Below are 16,910 nucleotides of genomic sequence, written 5' to 3' on the forward strand. Positions count from 1 at the left end.
TAATTATCGATCTAAAGAATGGTCCCTCCGCCTCTATAGCGAAACGACCATGTCGTCACCCGAAATAGCTTAACGCGTCTATTTCCTACAATTATAATGCTCTCGTGCTACGAATGCTACGAGAACAAACGCAAGTACGCAATAGACGTCGTTTGCACGAAAACGCAATGCCATTTAAATCGTTTCCCTTCGTGTTACTTGAATAGATCGAAAGAAATTTCACAAATTCTTGAATCTTCGTCCGTTCAATTCAAGAAATAAGATATCGAAGAAGAAACAGAGCACGTTGTGTAACTTGGCGAACCGATAGCCTTGAAGCGTTAAAAGAACAAAATTTTATTTGAAAATTAAGTGATTTCGAATGAAAATAGCGCAGGAATTTCATGAAAGTTTTCTACGCGATACATCAGTCGTCAAAAATACCGCGAAATTTCCTGATACAAAATTCTCAATATATCGATGGTAGAATATTCGCGATATTCCTGTTAATTAAAAGGTGAAGAGGAACGGAAATTTTCACTTTGGAAAAGGCGACGACCGTTGGTGTCATAATGTCACAGCCCGCAACGTGTAAGTAGAAAAGGACGTGGTCAGACGGATCCGCCGAATTCGGTCACTCGTTCCTACAACAAAAACCTTCCGCTTGAACGAGCTTTGCAGAGAAAAGCTTCTATCGAATTGAGCGAAATATCAAGAGATCGTTGCGATGCCGCGATAAACCGCCAGCTAGTAGTTCGCAGCTATTACGCGTAAGCAAACTCATTTGGAATAATTATAGTAGTTTCGCGATACGCCTCGTTTCCGTTTCAAGCGTTCTTCACCCTCTATTCTCTATGTCGACCACGTGATCTGGTGTCTTTCGATACTTAAATTACAACGAACAAAAATTCTAATAACAATCGATAACAATACAAAGTATAAGAATAAATCGATTGTTAACTTTTAGCAAACAGATACAGTCGGTGAGTGTTTCTATATGGAAAAATTTACATTTACATAACGCAAGTACGATGTTTTCGAAACGTTTCTCTTAGCAGTGCTACTTGACAATTACGTCTCCAATGTTTCGATTATCGACTCGCTTTTGCGCCCGATGATTGCACCGATGATTATGAAAATGGTCCGAGTCATATATTTCTTTATTTCACTCGGTGTATCACGTTTTGCGTTTGACGCGTTAGCTGAATCCTGTTCAACGACGCAAAATAAGCGACAAACTCGCATTTTTTACATTCTTGTCTCGGGTCGCTTTCGTAATTGCCGGCGCAAATGTCGGCGAACGCGTGACTTCGATGTGACTCGGCTGGCGATATTAATTAAGCATTCGTCGAGATTGCTTATTTGGCACTGATCTACTGAAACGCTTGCGTTTCGTATCTCGTGAGAAACTACGTCGGTTGTGCCAAATCTCGTGGTTAAAGTGTGCCACCGATCAAGATGGGCACGTTTAAACGTGGCTGGATTTTAAGTGCAAATACATATGCAAAGTAGACACGTGCAGTGTGAATCAGCTTGTTGGTATTAGTTGATTGCAAAAGTTCCGTCGGTTTTACGTAATGAGAATAATGTTATAAACGCTTTCAACAATCTCGTTTATACTCCATATGTCTATCACGTCGTGTCCATTTAATTTTATCACTCCTCCTCGTTTATCTCAACTCACTGATATCTCTCGCGAAGAATTCTTGGCTCCTAGAGTCCACGAAGATACTCGTAGACGTGAAAATACATTATATGAAATTCCATTCATCCGCACGTTTTTTAAATAGAAGAACAGAAACTCTGAATGGATCGCGTATTTTTGCGTATGTCAACGGGTATAATTATGGAAAACCATTAATTTAAAACTTTTTCGGATTAGTAGCGTAAAATGAATAAAGAGACCGTCATTTTTTATCTGCTGTTAAAATACGATATTCGTAACTATTACGCGAAACTAGTCTCCATTCTGATAGGAATAAGTATCGTAAAGACGCTGAATATTGTTGCAAAGTTTGCAACCGGAAGCCATTCGAAAGGCCAGGATTAAACAAATAATAAAATGAATAGTCTTCCTTCAAACGACTTATAATTTATCTAAAAAAAAAAAAAAGAAAAAAGAAAAAGAAACGCGAACTGTACCAAGAAAGAACGCAAGAACCGACAGAATTTTTGCACCCACCTAATATTACGTATCGCGTGTCGACGATCTTCGTTTTCCGATTTCCATCTTGCGGCTCTACGATTTCCGTTTCTAGAATCTGGAAAGCGACAAAGGGATCGGTAATTGATCGATGTAGCGGTATCACGGTACAGGCGTGAAACAGGTTTCCACGCCAGGCTCGGTAAAGTGCCTATCAGGAAGACAACGTTTTACCCTCTGAAAGAAAGTCTGGCGTGACAAAAGGACGGTTTCTCTGTGCATTGGAGGGAACGGGGAAGTTGCCACGGCGCCCTCGAGCACCGGCATCATTTGTTCAGCCGGCGAATGTAAAGAAAGCACGCTTTCTCGCAAAAGTGCGAGATGCAAGATGAAAAGAGAATGGCGACGAGTCTGGAGAATCGGTGGAGAAAACAAGCCGCGTGTATCGCTTCCCTCTACTTTTCCCCGCTACGTTGGCGCAACATTTTTCAATTGCAGCGACAAAAGAGAAACGTTGATTGCTTGTTTCGTGCTAAGTACACGTCTTCTTCGTATTCTCGTGGTAGAATAAATAAGATAGAGAAGATGGTAGAAAGAGAGAGAGAGAGAGAGAGAGAGAGGGAGAGAGAAAGAGGAAGAAATTTTCAAACGCGTAACTTAGATAGATACCAGTTGGAAAGGAAGTAACGAACTGCGCGACGAAAATTGAAGAGCAAAGTACGAGTAGAAAACGAATATGAAATCGGTGATGAGTAGAGAGGGTGAAGAGTCGCGTCGCTGACAAAACGAACGCGATACGAACTCGAACTGCATGGAAACTGCATTATTTGAAGTTCACCGGAACGAGTTGGCGCGGCGCAATTCTGCAGCTTCCTGACTTTTCTTCGAGATGCAGCGACGAGCGTAACTGAACCTACAAGAGCGACAGATTTTATATAAATTATTTCTTATTTACCGTTGAAATTAGACATTCACGAAAAATTCACATAACAGAAATATCTCGTACAAGTGGATGCTAGTCGAAACAATTTTTTTAATTCGTTTACCCGCGACACCAAGTACTCGACTTTCTGTCGTTTTTGTTTTTGCCAATCGAGAACGTTTAGGTTGAACAATCTGCTAGATCATTCCTGCAAAATCATTTGCACTTGGAATTGTTTTAACGCGTTTTGGCATAGTTCGCGCGACAATTTTGGCCCAGTGATTTAACGAATTTCGCTCGAACGATTCTCTTCTGCAGATTAGAGAAAAGTAAAGAGAAGAACGTACGGTAAATATTCGTACAAAACGTTTCTGTTATGTCTATTTCTTCTTTACGCCGTAATTTTAGTGGCAAATAAAAAATTATTTATATAAAGGCTGCGAGCAACGGTGCAATTATGCTTTTCATACCGTCACTTTGATTTTCTGCGAAGCTTCTCACTTTGTTTACCATTTTTTTCTAAAGAAAACTTCACTCCTTGTTTTTTCTTCTTTTCTACTTTCTTCTTGCCAATCTAATCGAACATCCCGAGCCCGAGAAAGGGACAAATAAGGTCAGGTAGAATGTGTGTTTTACGCTTTCGAGGTTACGTTTTCGCGAAGAATTTGGCAAGGGAAGCCTAAATAGGTCGCGAGCCAATTGGTCGTGTCCGGTAATTGAAAATCCATCGGCACGCCCTTATCGTTTACTTGAACAAATTGACCAGTGTTTGTATGGTAAAATCAACATTGAAAATATTTGTGTTGTCGATAGGGGTGTGCTGTTTTCCTATCGATTCGATCGAGGTGGAACGTTCATAAGCTCCCCCTCCCCAAAAATGCTCGATTTCGTGATAGGTGTTGACATCGTTAGGCGGAACTAGGTTCACGAAGAAACCAGATGAGACGTGGGCAAGAGTTGTTGGGTGTCACAGAAATTCACACACTCAGACTCTTACGAAATGAATACAACCCTCACATTCCCGTTGCTATTCTTTTTGCTGTTCGATCGGATAAAGAATCGCTCGTAGAAAAGCTATTTGTCAAGAACCTGACGGAAAGCTGGATATTTTTCCAAATGTTTTTTTTTTCCCAACAAAGACACGGAAGAGAGGATGGAAATATGAGATAACAGCGTTATTATTCCAAGGATAATAACTTCGGGAAAACAGAATAATACAATAGAGGAAAGGTAGAAAAATAACTTTAAGGAATCTCACGCGTAACGCACCGTACAAACATAAATATCTTTTAGTCTAAATTAACGTTAGAACTAGCAAGTGCCTCGTATTTCTACCAACTCGCAATTCCTATTTTTGTCGTTGTATCGCGATCGAAATCGAAGATCGTTTAAAGATCATCAAGCAAAATTGCAAAATAAATCGAATTACTACTATATGCTACTTGAACGTACGAGCATGTAATTTAAATCGAGGTCGTAATTTAAATCAAGAAGATGGTCTATCGAACGAAAGACCGACAATCTTTCGGCTATGATATTAGAATCTTCGTGATAGTACTCGTAATCGTCGTTACACGGATATCGGTGATTTATGTACGTCGGAGCTTCGCCTCGTATATCTACCCTCTCTTCTACCGCAGTAATTTGTCGTTGCTGTCGTTATTGTTATTGTCGTTCCATCGCGTATACTGGAATGCCGTGCTGCAAAAGATGAAAAAATAAGAGAAAGGAAAAATGCGGAATTGGAGGAAGAACAAGTAGACGGCGAGCGCAGGATCGAACAGTTACATTGATCGATAGTAACACGAAAAAAAGGATGAGACGTGGGCAAGGGGTTGTTGGGTGTTACAGATGCGGATTTCTGCTGCGGAATGCGATGGCCTGGTGACGCCACCGGCCTGTCGAACCGGTCGTCGACCTCCTCTAACGACCCCAAGAACCAGTACAAGAACCAGAACAATAACCACTACACGTCGCACCAACACCTTCGCACCCACCTTCGCGGTCCGTCCTTCTGCTTTTACTTCTCTCGTAACCTCGTCTAGAAAAATAATTAAGGCAACCACGACTTTCATTCCGACCCGACCCATTCAGTTCGCCGCGTTCTCTCCTCTCTTTCGCGTCTCGTTGCCGCCTCTTTCGTCCGTCTCTGTTCATTCGTTTCGACTATTATTATTTTATCGAACGAAGCCCTTGATTCTCCGGCGAACGTAATCGCTAACAGTGTGTACCGTGTATAGCTGTATATAACGGAGGACACTGTTGAAACGTACGGGCGTATATGGAATCCTGAATGGGTTGCTAGTCGAATTTCCGTACGAGGGTTTATAGGTCGATCGATTTTTTAGCCGAACCACTACGGTTTTCTGCTTCCATGTATATTCTTGTTGGCAAGAGCAACAAGACTCTGCTCTTTGAAAGCTTTTCTCGGTTCTCGGTCCCTATATTTTTAAAACACTAGAACTACCAAACTCTGCTCAAAGCGACTGATTCTTCGTTCTTCGAATCGCTAAAAACACGCCGCTCTTTCTCGTGATATTAACGTTCGCTTCTGTCGAAACGAAACGTGATTATAAATAGCATTGACCGCGTATCAAATTATTATACATACATATATATATATATATATATATATTATGTATAATTTGTGTTGGTTTAGTAATATAAGCGACATGTGCCAATATCAACGATCGTATCGGTTTAGCTTTGTAACAGCAGTTTAATTGCAACCGATCATGTGCGACGTATTTATTTAAATAGACATCAAAGATAGTTCTAGTGTTGAGAAAACTTTTCGATCGAGCTCGAGTTGCAATTTTTCGCTCGAATAAACGTGATCTTGGACATAGTGCGAGACACGGAGGATTCGAGCGAGGCGTGTAAACGTTGTTCGACCTAAACCCTTCGACTGTTCGATCTTAAACACACGCACAATCAGAGAATACTCGCGGCAGCTCGGTTGAATAAATCTTTTACGTTACCACGTTACTTCGTAAAACGTTGGCTCGTGTTTCGAACAGCATAAACAAGAAAGACTAGAAAAGTTGTGTTGTTGGTAGACGCGAAGCTCGAAACGGGACATTCGTGTTAAGAGGACGTAAAAGCGTTGCTTACCGATCGCGGTATCTGACATTCTTTTCGAGCCTGGCAACGTTCGTGTCCGATGTGCCCCGCCGATTGTTGCTCGTTTCACCGACGTAATAATAGAGCGGCTGTTATCAAAAACCAGCAGGAAAACCGGCGTGTTCACGGTTCGATAACGCGTCGATTTCTTTTTTCTTCTTTTTTTTTTTTTTTTTATTGTCTGCTGCATAATCCTGGTGCGCAGTGTAGAACATACAGTGTACCGATATTGCGATATAACAACCACGAGTTTTGTACGAACAACTTTTTATTTACCATCAACATTAAGGTATACGAAAAATAAACGTAACAGAAATATTTTGCACGGTTAATGATAAGCTAAACGATTTTTTCAATTTGTCCAATGTCTTTAGTCGGTCTTTCATTTATTTTAAATTCTTTAGCTTCTTAAGATCGTTTCGATGCGTTTTGCTATAGTTTGTACGAGATTTTGTCTCAAGATCAATTTCGCTCTATTGCTTTTCGATTCTCCTCTGCAATTCGAGAATCGCTACCAGTGGAGATTCATAAGAGTCTTGTAATCTAATCATTTTTATACCGATAGATGCCGGATTCGTCGTACCGCAGCTTATCCGACGCAACAATCCAACTACGATCAAACTATGGTTGTACAGTACGAAACACACTTAAATCCACGAATATTTCTCGTTAGGCATCGAACAAAAATTGTTTAGCTTAGCTTCAATTGCACGAAATATGTCTGTCGTACGAATTTCTTGTATACCTGCAATGTTAGGGATAATAAAAAATGGTTCGTAAAGCAGGTTCAATTATGTTCTTCACTGTACAAGATGCGTTACGGAATCTAGTCGAGTCGTATCCCGAAATTGGCGAGAGATAGAGAGAAACGGTACAGGGAAAAGTTGAATGACACGATACAATCTCGGTTCTTCTTAGTATGCAACGATTCACCGAGAAATCGCAATTGCGCTCTTCTTTCGAACGAAACTCCGTAATATTTTCTAAATATTTTCCAATTCTCTGGAAAAAAGTAAAGACACTTGGATGAAGAAATGCTTAATCCAAAAGATATTTCAATTTCATATTCCACCGAATTTAACGTACAAGAGACAAGGGAAACGTGAACACAACCACTCCGCCCTTTTTCCTTGTCTCTCGTATACACAGTTTCGCGAAGTTAAAATCCACGTATCTTTTAAACCGAGCGTTCGTCGACCCAAGTATCTTGATACTAGACGATTCAAAGTTGCCACCGAACGATCAACGAAAACTTACAGAGCGTCGTTCGAGAGAAAAGTGCATTTGCGCTTCGCCGGTGTATCGTTGCGTACTAGAAGAGTACTAGAAAACCTACGAACATAGAGATCTTATCACGCCGTTTAACTTTCTCCTGTACAGTTTCTTGCTATCTCTCGTCGACGTCGAGCTACAACCCGGCGAAAATGTTTCTATCGCCGAAGACGACACATGGTCGCGGAGAGCCGCTGCCAACAGGCTGTTCCTCGATCGTCGAGATACGATTTCTAAATATCATCACGTTCCATCCTTGCCCCATATTCCATCCGTATTTCACGACACCGTACTACGTAACTTCTGAAACGCAAACGCGTTTTGCCGTGTCTTTGCCGTAGTGGAATGCGTTGGCAATTATATCGGATCGGTGGTTAGGACTCGTTAGACGCGTGACACGCGAACAGTGCCGGTGCAAATTGGTCGTTCCACTTTGAGAAACGCCGCGCGTCGGGCACATCATCGATTAGACAAGGGCGTGCAGCGAAAATGAAACCGTTCGCCCGGCGGAGCATCGCTGCAACGATCATTTTGTTTCCGTTTCCATTTCCATTTCCATTTCCGTTACCGTTTCCGTTTCCGTTGCGAGCGATCCTCTTCTCGATCGAATGTCGCCGTGCTATCGCGCCTCTCGACGACCGGTTCTCGAGTCCTAACTTTCCGACTACGAGCTTCACACAATATACAAACACGAAATTTAGTCGCAGCATGTGCACAGCATGGCTCTAACGACGCTTTCGCGATAACAAGCAACGGCTTCTGGCAAGGCGTAGAGAAGGAAAAGAGAAATAGAAGAACAGCAACATGTCGATCTCGGGATCGTAGACCGAAACTCGGGATCGAAGTTTCGAGTGTTTAGATCGGCATGATCGTACGTGCACAGGCTCACGAAAGCGTTCCAAGACTCGTACATGTGCTTTATGCGCGAGTATTACGTCTGTTATACTTGCACATTTTCCAATTTCCTTTGCTTTTTCATGTCACGAGACTTGCGTGATTATATTATACGTGCATCGACAAAGTTTGAAACACGTTCGAAGATATACGTTCGTGTAACCTATGAAAATCGCAGGATATTTGACACGAGTATACAGAGAATGTGGTAACACTCCAGCAGCGAACACGAGGTAGAAATAATAAAAAATACGTTTGTACGAACGCGTGTTCCGTCCGATCTTCTTGCAAATTTACAGCCATTTTTGTGTTTTAAGCGTTTCGACGATCCGAAACGGCCACACTCGGTCTGTGTCGTTCGACGTACACCTGGAATGTTTGAAAGATTGAGAAATTCTTCGACGCGACACTTGCGTCAAACCGAGAGTAGCCATTCCGGGTAAACAGTTGCGGATTATCGAAACGCAGAAATAGATCAGACGGAACGCGTGTTCCCATGAACTTCCTTCGTTGCTTTCGTGTCTGCTGTCCACTCTGGAGATGAGTCCCTTGAAACGTTACCGTACACTCTGTATATTTCGTCAGGAAACTCGTCAAGGAGTCGATTAACCATTACATTAATAAACATCGATAAAATATTCCCTAAGACGATGTTTGACACTTGTTGCATACTTGAGACGGCTGTTCATGTCGCGTACTAACTCTTTATCCGACATATATTCGCAATAAACATGTCGCAACTTGTATGTACATTTTGGAATCGCTTTGAAATTTTCGTTCGATACGATCGTGCCAGTCACGTCACGTTACAGTGGCAACGAATTTTCAAGATGCGTTGTTTTATAGAGCACACGCGATACGCGGCATAAAAGTTGTCTCATAGCAGGTTCAAACGCTTTCGTAAACCATAGTGTACCTTCGATCGATCGATCGGTTTACAAGTCACTCGCACGAGTTAGGGAAACCGAGACTATTTCTGCTTTGCCACCGCTTGATGTCAAACACGTTTCAACCGATGTTTGCAAGTGAGACTATGTCGAAGTTAAAAGATTAGCCAGCAACTTTCTGAGTAATGCCGATTCCCTTTCCCGATGCGAGATGTCTCCCCTCCGAAGAATGTTCTTTTTCGAATTAGCGTGCTCTTCTGGTGATTGCTTCGAACAAGTGCCCGGTGGAGCCTTTAATCTCAATCGTACACTGTGTTTCAGGAACCTTGACCGTAAACGTGAGCGTGCTCTTGTTAAGTTTGGCTTCTCCCGACGAGTCCAGTTTGGTAATTGACCAATTTTCTCTCATTAAATCTGTCCACGCGTACGAATGTTGTGCGTCTGTCCGACTCAACGTTCCTATTGTATCGTATTTATTTATTTCAGCCTGATGGCCTGCAAAATTGCACTTGGTTTCGCATAGTTTCGAAACGTAAAACAGAACTAAAGCTAAACAATCTACAGATCACTACAATGACGTGTAAGAATTGACTGGTTTCTTGAGTGATCGTTATACGCGTAAAGATCAGGATGAAAAATTCGTATTTATAACTGCGTTTATACCAGGGACCGCAAGTGACAGTTACTTTTTAAATTTTCTCGAAAAAATTATGGAAAATTGTTCGCTTTTGTTTAAATGGGAAACGGTGAGAGTACTTCGCCTTTAGATATAGTTAAATATCGCTATGTTCGTACTAGCAATTAAAAATTCATTTTTCATGAGAAGCAGCGTAACTTTCACACCTTGATTTTATAATATCGTGGAACGAGCGGTTCGTTTTATATTTTTCGTCCTTTCGATGAGATAAGTTGGCTCGTCGAAACTTATCGTCGTAAGAGAGAAATAGCGAAACGCGTCGCCGTAAATCTTTCGTGGACACACCAGGTGCACCAAGGCCGCTAAAACGTGACACGCACGTGCCCCTCTACATATTTCATTCGACGATGATCGTTGGAATTTCGTAACGGTCCTTGCGTTTCTTTTATCGACAGAAATACGAGGTGGAATTCCTGCTGCAACAACAGTGGTACGACCCGCGATTACGATACAGCAATCGGTCGCAGTACGAGTACTTGAATGCGATTCATCATTACGATGATATCTGGTTGCCGGACACGTACTTCATAATGCACGGAGACTTCAAGGACCCGCTCATACCAGTTCATTTTGCCCTTCGGATATATCGCAACGGCACGGTCAACTACCTTATGCGGTATTTATCTCCATTTTCTATTGCAAGCCGATGCGTTTCTATATCGAAAGGCAATCTAGACTTTACGGTGATTATTTGGAACGGCATATTTCTGATTCTTCGGCTTTCGATCGCGTTATTGCGTGTACGCCAAAGTTTTAGTCTTTTCATCGGGCGTTCGTGGAAAATTTTACCTTCGACCGATATCGTTTGCCACCTTCCCTTCCAATTGTCTGGTCGGTATTGACGCATCTGAAACGCCAACTTGATGATCGATCGATGACAATAACCGTGCGAAACAACCTTGAGCAAGATAAACGATGACGAGAGCGTTAGGTCGCACGTGGCTGGAATCGCTCTGCTTAACACTTTACTCACAGCTAGCGGTTCAACGGCATACGCACGTCCGACCGGCAGCTCGGACGCGGATTTTCCCTGGCGCCGGCTCTGTTTCGGTGTAGACTCTCCAATACCATTCTTTTCGTTCATCGCGAACGGTAAGTCTTTCAAATTGGTATAAAACTGTGGGAGCTTACAGAGCAACGCAACTGACGCGACTTAGCAAGGTTCCTTAGTACCAAATAACAAATTACTGCTCGAATAATGAGAAAGATTGTCGGCGATAAAAGGCCGATTAATAGGCTATCGATCGGTAAAGTGTTAACACGAGCTGGGAAGTTCTTCCGCACGCGGCGTGCTCTTCAGATCTCACACCGACAGATTGTCGCTTTTAGACGGTCTTTAGTCGAGCAGCACTTTCGAAATGTTGCGGAAAATGTCGCAATGTCGGTGTTCCCGCGACGGAATCCGAAACTTGACGGAAAGTCGTGCGAAACGAGGGAAAATATTCCGAACGTCGATTCGTAACGCGCGTGTCTTATATAAATCGAAGGAGACGAGAGAAAAAGACTAAAAGTTTTGCATACGCCTAATATTAACACGTTGTGCCTTGTTCCGTTTCGTGGTTTCGGTGCGGATCCGAGAAGAAGGTTTCCCCTTATCCGCGCTGAGAAAGCGAAGCTGAGAAAGTGTCCTTAACGAAGCGCAACATGCTGATAACGCGGATTACCGCGTGATGAAAGTTTAAAGTCGAAAATGAAGTCTAAAACTCGTCGATTTGGATAATCTTATTAAACATGTTATCATCGACATTCGCGATTTCACGAAGAACTTTCGATCTTATAGGCGTCATCTCATCCTATCCTGCCAGGGTAGACTCAATATCTTCCCTTTCGATGACCCACTGTGTTCATTCGCGATCGAGAGCAGTAAGTGAATATTACAAGAATACGTTTCTTAAGATCGATCAAACGACATTTTCTCTGTGCAGCCTGTCTTAATCTTCTGCCTTCTTCTTTAGTATCGTACGAGCAATCGGCGATCACGTACGTGTGGAAAAATGACGAGGGTACGTTGCGGAAGAGTCCTAGTCTAACGTCGCTGAACGCATACCTCATTAAGAACCAGACAATCACGTGTCCGATCAAAGTAAGCTGGAGAGGTGAGTTGTGGAATCAACGGTTTATTCTATTAAAGTGAATACTTGAAACTAAGGAAAGAAACTTAGGATAAAAGAAGGCAGCGATGATAATTGAAACACGAGAATCTTCTAAGTATCATCGTTCAGTTTTGACAATTGTATCGTATTTCGATTCTCAAGATCCGATGCAATTGGCTAGAAATTGGCTCGGTCACGTGAATTCCTTCGTTTCTATTTCTTATCTAACAACCTTCTACGTTTCCTGTTATATATATTTACTATTCTACTTTAGTACGTTCATTTCTTTCATTCAGTTGACAAGAACGTGAATTTGCCTGGACATTCGCCTATTTATCGTTACGATAAATCCATTGTATCTTCTCACATCGATGAAATGAAATATCTCGATGGAGAATAAAATTGTAATTTAATTAACTGTGAGAGAAATAAACTCTGAAAATCGTGATTTACATCGTTACGATCTTCCACTCGTCACGCGATTCTCTGACGCAACTGTTTGAACTGTACGATGATACTATTGATATTGGAGTATGGTAAATGCATCGTTAGGTCTATCGAGTTATCATCGAATTATTATAAATAATCGAAACCAATCAGAGAAAAAGAATGACGCCGAGACTATACCATTTTCTATTCGCTATCAGTTCTCTTTTATGATTTTTACTGCATCCTTAAATGACACGCTTCTGTACTGTTGCAATGCACCAAACACGGCCATTTCGTTAGTCCACGGAAACGATTTTAGTGTCGCTTGTGTACGCACTCGAAGACTCTCGAGTTGAACTATTGTATTGTCTATTATACGACCTGACGCGATTATGCCTACTTATATTATCGTTATAGGTCATCTTGAAAGTTTCGCGACTTTGAACCACGCGTTTCGAAACAACGCGTGTACCTCCGCTAAAATTCAGTCTGGTTGTGTAAACGTAAAAGCAAAGAGTTTCCGAGTATTAGCATGCAGGAAAAATTTGCCCAAACTACTTGCAAGAGTTACAGAAATACGACAAATTCGTAATGATACACCGACGATAAGTTCGTAATTTTATAATCTGAATGCTATTGATAAAATCGAGGTGAATTAAACGAAAAGTTTCGGGAATTTGAATAATGAAATCGTCCACGATATGCAAAGATGAGAAAGCTCTAATTGAGGCACGGTCGTCGATATATTCGTGCAAACGTGATACATTTAAAGCAACTCTTAATTACCTAAAATTCGTATCATTTTTTTCAGGATGTAATCTGTTTCTAACTTCTTTCCTTTAGTTTTGAATACAGGTATCTTACGTTCCTTAAAGCTAAGAGACAATGTTGCAATATCTTTGCTCGTTGCCACTTTTCATTAATAATTCCGATATCGCTTATCCCGGAGCTAAAGTCAAATTGCTACTTCTAAACGGTTCTATCCTACCTAATCTACTGATGACATAAACACGAAGCAGAACGTCCTGCTGTTCCCAAAAGTGTTCTCATCAGGTCCTTAACAGAATTATTTAGGAAACCGATGGAATGAAAGTGACTTCGGAAGATGCCATAGACACATGATCGTTAAAGTCGTTTAAAGGTTATTCAAAGGGTATTCAAGGACAAAGGTCGCTAAAGGTTTCTCGATGGTGAAACAAGGTAATCCGAAAGTTGTTTGGATCTACCGATATCGTAAAAGATTTGTCAAGATCATTAAGACATCGTAAAAACGAAACTTTCAATGTCCAGAAATATAATCCGACATGCGAGGTACTGCGTGATATCTTTTCAATGCTTGGAAAATCGTGGAAATTTTCAGGATGACCTAAACGATTTGAATCCGATGCCTGAGCAGATAGTTTTGCTACGTTAGAAAACATGCCGGAAGAAGTGAACGATAAAAAGACATCGTATGGAAAAAAAAGAGGAAAAAGGCGATAGAAAGACGAAGAGTGTACAGTCGTACAACTTGTAGCTGAATTTGGAAACCGTAATACCTATGGAATATTCAAGGAAGTGTCGCAATCACTCGTTAGTAGTAGGTCGATGCACCTGAAGCGCTGCATCCTTTAAACCTTCGCTGCATTCCTGGAAAATTCCAGCATCGTTTCCAAGGACTACGCCACCGGATCGATAAATCCGGCTGGCATTACCGAAAAATTATTCCTAGTATTATTCGCGTCTTTTCCCATACCCTCGCCTTTATCTAATCTGCTAACTATCGGCCATTTCATATAACGTCGCCTTTGTCTGATCCGCGCTTGATCCACGCGAAAGCTCTCGTTTCTCTTGAAAATACAGACGCCGCGCGAGGGATGAAATTTCTTCGTCCCGAGATTCGAAAGGAGGCGAGATTTCACCGTTATCTTCCCCTTTGGAATCTGAACGGCGTCCGTTTTCGAGCTTCTCTTATCATCCCCTTTCTTTCGGATTCGCATTTCTTTTTCAGTCGAAAACAGATTTATCAATCGTTTAAGTTTCCTCGTTTCCGCTGTCTCATCGAGCCCCTCTCTGCTCATCGGCCTGTTTGCCAACTTTCTTTCTTCTTTATCCCCTTTGCTCGCATTTCATTTGTCCGTCCGTGTTTGCAACGATCATCAGAACGACGAATCTCCATACACCGCGTTCACGATCGTTCCTTAAATCGCCAGGTAAGTCGCAATGCATGCGCCGTGCACATCGATGTGACGTTGCTAATTTCTACCCGATGCCTGACCTTGTTTGCACTGCATCAATCGGAATGACACTACGATAGGACGCTTTATTCGACGAAGGACCGTGAAATGTTTTCGTGAGTTTGTTGGCTTATCCCGCAGCATAGGTTCGAATAACGAAGGAAAAGCGGGGATCGATACGACCCGAAAATTTATGCAACGCTTATTAAGCGGCGCGTCGAGCGAACGCGAGAATGCGTATGCTTAACTTTCTACGATAGATTCGTGCGCGTATGGAACGATTAATCGGAACAACGAAAAAGAATCGAGAAGAAAAGAAGGAAAAATCTAAAAGAAAGAACGAACTCTGCATGCGACGTAGCGGAACTATGAAAAAAGAAAAAAAAAAATGAAAAGAAAAAATATAAGAAACGTTCGTTTTTGTTTCTACCTTTCTTTCTAGTTGACGTAGATACATTTCTTGTATGTACACGTATTGTCTTTCTCTCTCTTTACGTGTGTATATACAGATATTTATATATATGTTTGTACATTAATATATTTAGATGTGAATATATACCTATCTAGATTAATATACATAGTCCTCTAGAAAGTGCATATTGGCAACCTTGGTTCCTGTCTCGCTTTATAACCGAGCCCGCCGTGGTTTGCTTTTGGGGTGAGGCCTTCAATTTTTCAGTGACCTAATATTACATTAATGCCCTCGCCGATGCCATCTTTCTCCTATGCTCTGTTCCTTGCACCGTCGTGTCGTCGCGAATTTCTTCAAATTATATACATATACATATTATAGAATAATACACACATATATATATATCTTACTCGTGAACACGAGCCTCTCGTTGCTTTGCTGGACAAATAGTCTTGATAATTTTGACGATTACTAGTTCACTAGACGTTCGGATACGACTTTTTCCTATTACGATAAGAACAAAAAAAAAAAAAGAAAAAAAGAAAAGAAAAAAGGAAAGAAAAAAGCAAAAATGAAAAAGGAATGTGTCGCTAATAGCTCTGTAATTAACGATTCGAGATATCTTGTTTGAGCTAATTGTTTCGTAATCGTTACTTTGGTCGCTTATAAGCTCTTTAAACAGCTTTCGCAACTAGTGAGAAGCTTGAACGTTTTTGTCGAAAGCGTGATACCTGCAGCTTGTGGAGTGAAAACCACACAGAACACCATTTCGCCTCTATTTTTTCCCCAAAGAGAAATCGACCTATTCTAACCATTAACGTGAAACAAGGTGAAAGATCGTTTTCGTTTCAGGTCGCAGAGAGAGAGAGAGAGCGGCTTTTCTCTTTCACCTAATCCAGACAAATTTTCTAAATTCGATGCTCTTAAGACGAACGGTCACTGATTGGACAGGTTGACGTCGTAAGACTTGACCGAAAGGAATTAATCTCGCGTTTCTCCTTTACCCTAAAGGGATCAACCATGGCGGTATGCGGGTAATGCTTGGTCTAGTTAGCCCAACGATTAAATTTCCTCTGTGCCCGTACAATTCAGACACGATTTATTTCGTATTCGACGAAGGCATCGTTGCCGGAATTTTAATCGTCGCAGAATAGAAAATCAAAATCGGCCGCATGTGACAACGAACAAGGAGGACGGATAGATCTTGCCACACCTTCGAATCTCTACACTTTCCCGCGTTCACCGCCAAATTTGTCTTTGCCTTTCGTCAACGCTTCACACATATACACACACATACACACACACACACACACATACACATACACTTCGCGAAATCAAACCGTCGTCGAACTTACATACAGCTTGTACACGCGTATCAGCTGTTTCGTCTTCTCGTTGTTCACGCAAAAATACGACTCACCTTTCACACTGTAGGAATAGAGAGAAAAAGGAAAGAACACGCGAAGGAAAGATTTAGCCGATGATTTACCGACTTGTTAATTGCATTTATTGGTATTTCAACCTTGCTCGCTGATCAGTGTCAAGAGGGTACGCGTCTTAGTGTAGCAAGTATATTCTCAGCTCGCGCTTCAATTCGTGCGGTACGAATACCGTTCCACTTATCCTTGACATTTCGATACCCTCCTGGAGCTCCTGACACGAAATTCTTTTCCAAGAAACGCCGGAGTTTTTTTTTTTTCTTCTTTTTTTTCCATGAGAGCCATATCGATCGAGCCTCTCTCGAGATCAAGATTTATCCGTCCCCTCGACAGCGATATGCAAAAAAAAAAGCAAACAAAGAAAAGATAAAGACAACGAGATGCAAATAGAAAACAAGAGAAGG

At 41.6% G+C, this 16,910-nt stretch overlaps 1 protein-coding gene across 25 annotated transcripts in view; it reads left to right on the forward strand.

The window, feature by feature from the left end:
- Positions 1-16,910, forward strand: part of LOC126870609 (glutamate-gated chloride channel) — an 89,116-nt gene that overhangs the window by 54,108 nt on the left and 18,098 nt on the right. For 13 of the 25 annotated variants that reach the window (XM_050628470.1, XM_050628452.1, XM_050628462.1 and 10 more), the window contains 5 exons: positions 4,896-5,048; positions 9,542-9,606; positions 10,313-10,533; positions 11,698-11,780; positions 11,873-12,013. In XM_050628470.1, coding sequence (XP_050484427.1) covers positions 4,896-5,048; positions 9,542-9,606; positions 10,313-10,533; positions 11,698-11,780; positions 11,873-12,013 — 663 coding nt within the window. Of the gene's footprint in view, positions 1-4,895; positions 5,049-9,541; positions 9,607-10,312; positions 10,534-11,697; positions 11,781-11,872; positions 12,014-12,306; positions 12,463-14,631; positions 16,872-16,910 lie in introns of those variants that run through there. The other 12 variants (XM_050628467.1, XM_050628459.1, XM_050628464.1 and 9 more) reach the window with 3 other exon arrangements.

This window comes from Bombus huntii, chromosome 10, assembly GCF_024542735.1.
Source record: "Bombus huntii isolate Logan2020A chromosome 10, iyBomHunt1.1, whole genome shotgun sequence".
Taxonomy (NCBI): Eukaryota; Metazoa; Arthropoda; class Insecta; order Hymenoptera; family Apidae; genus Bombus; species Bombus huntii.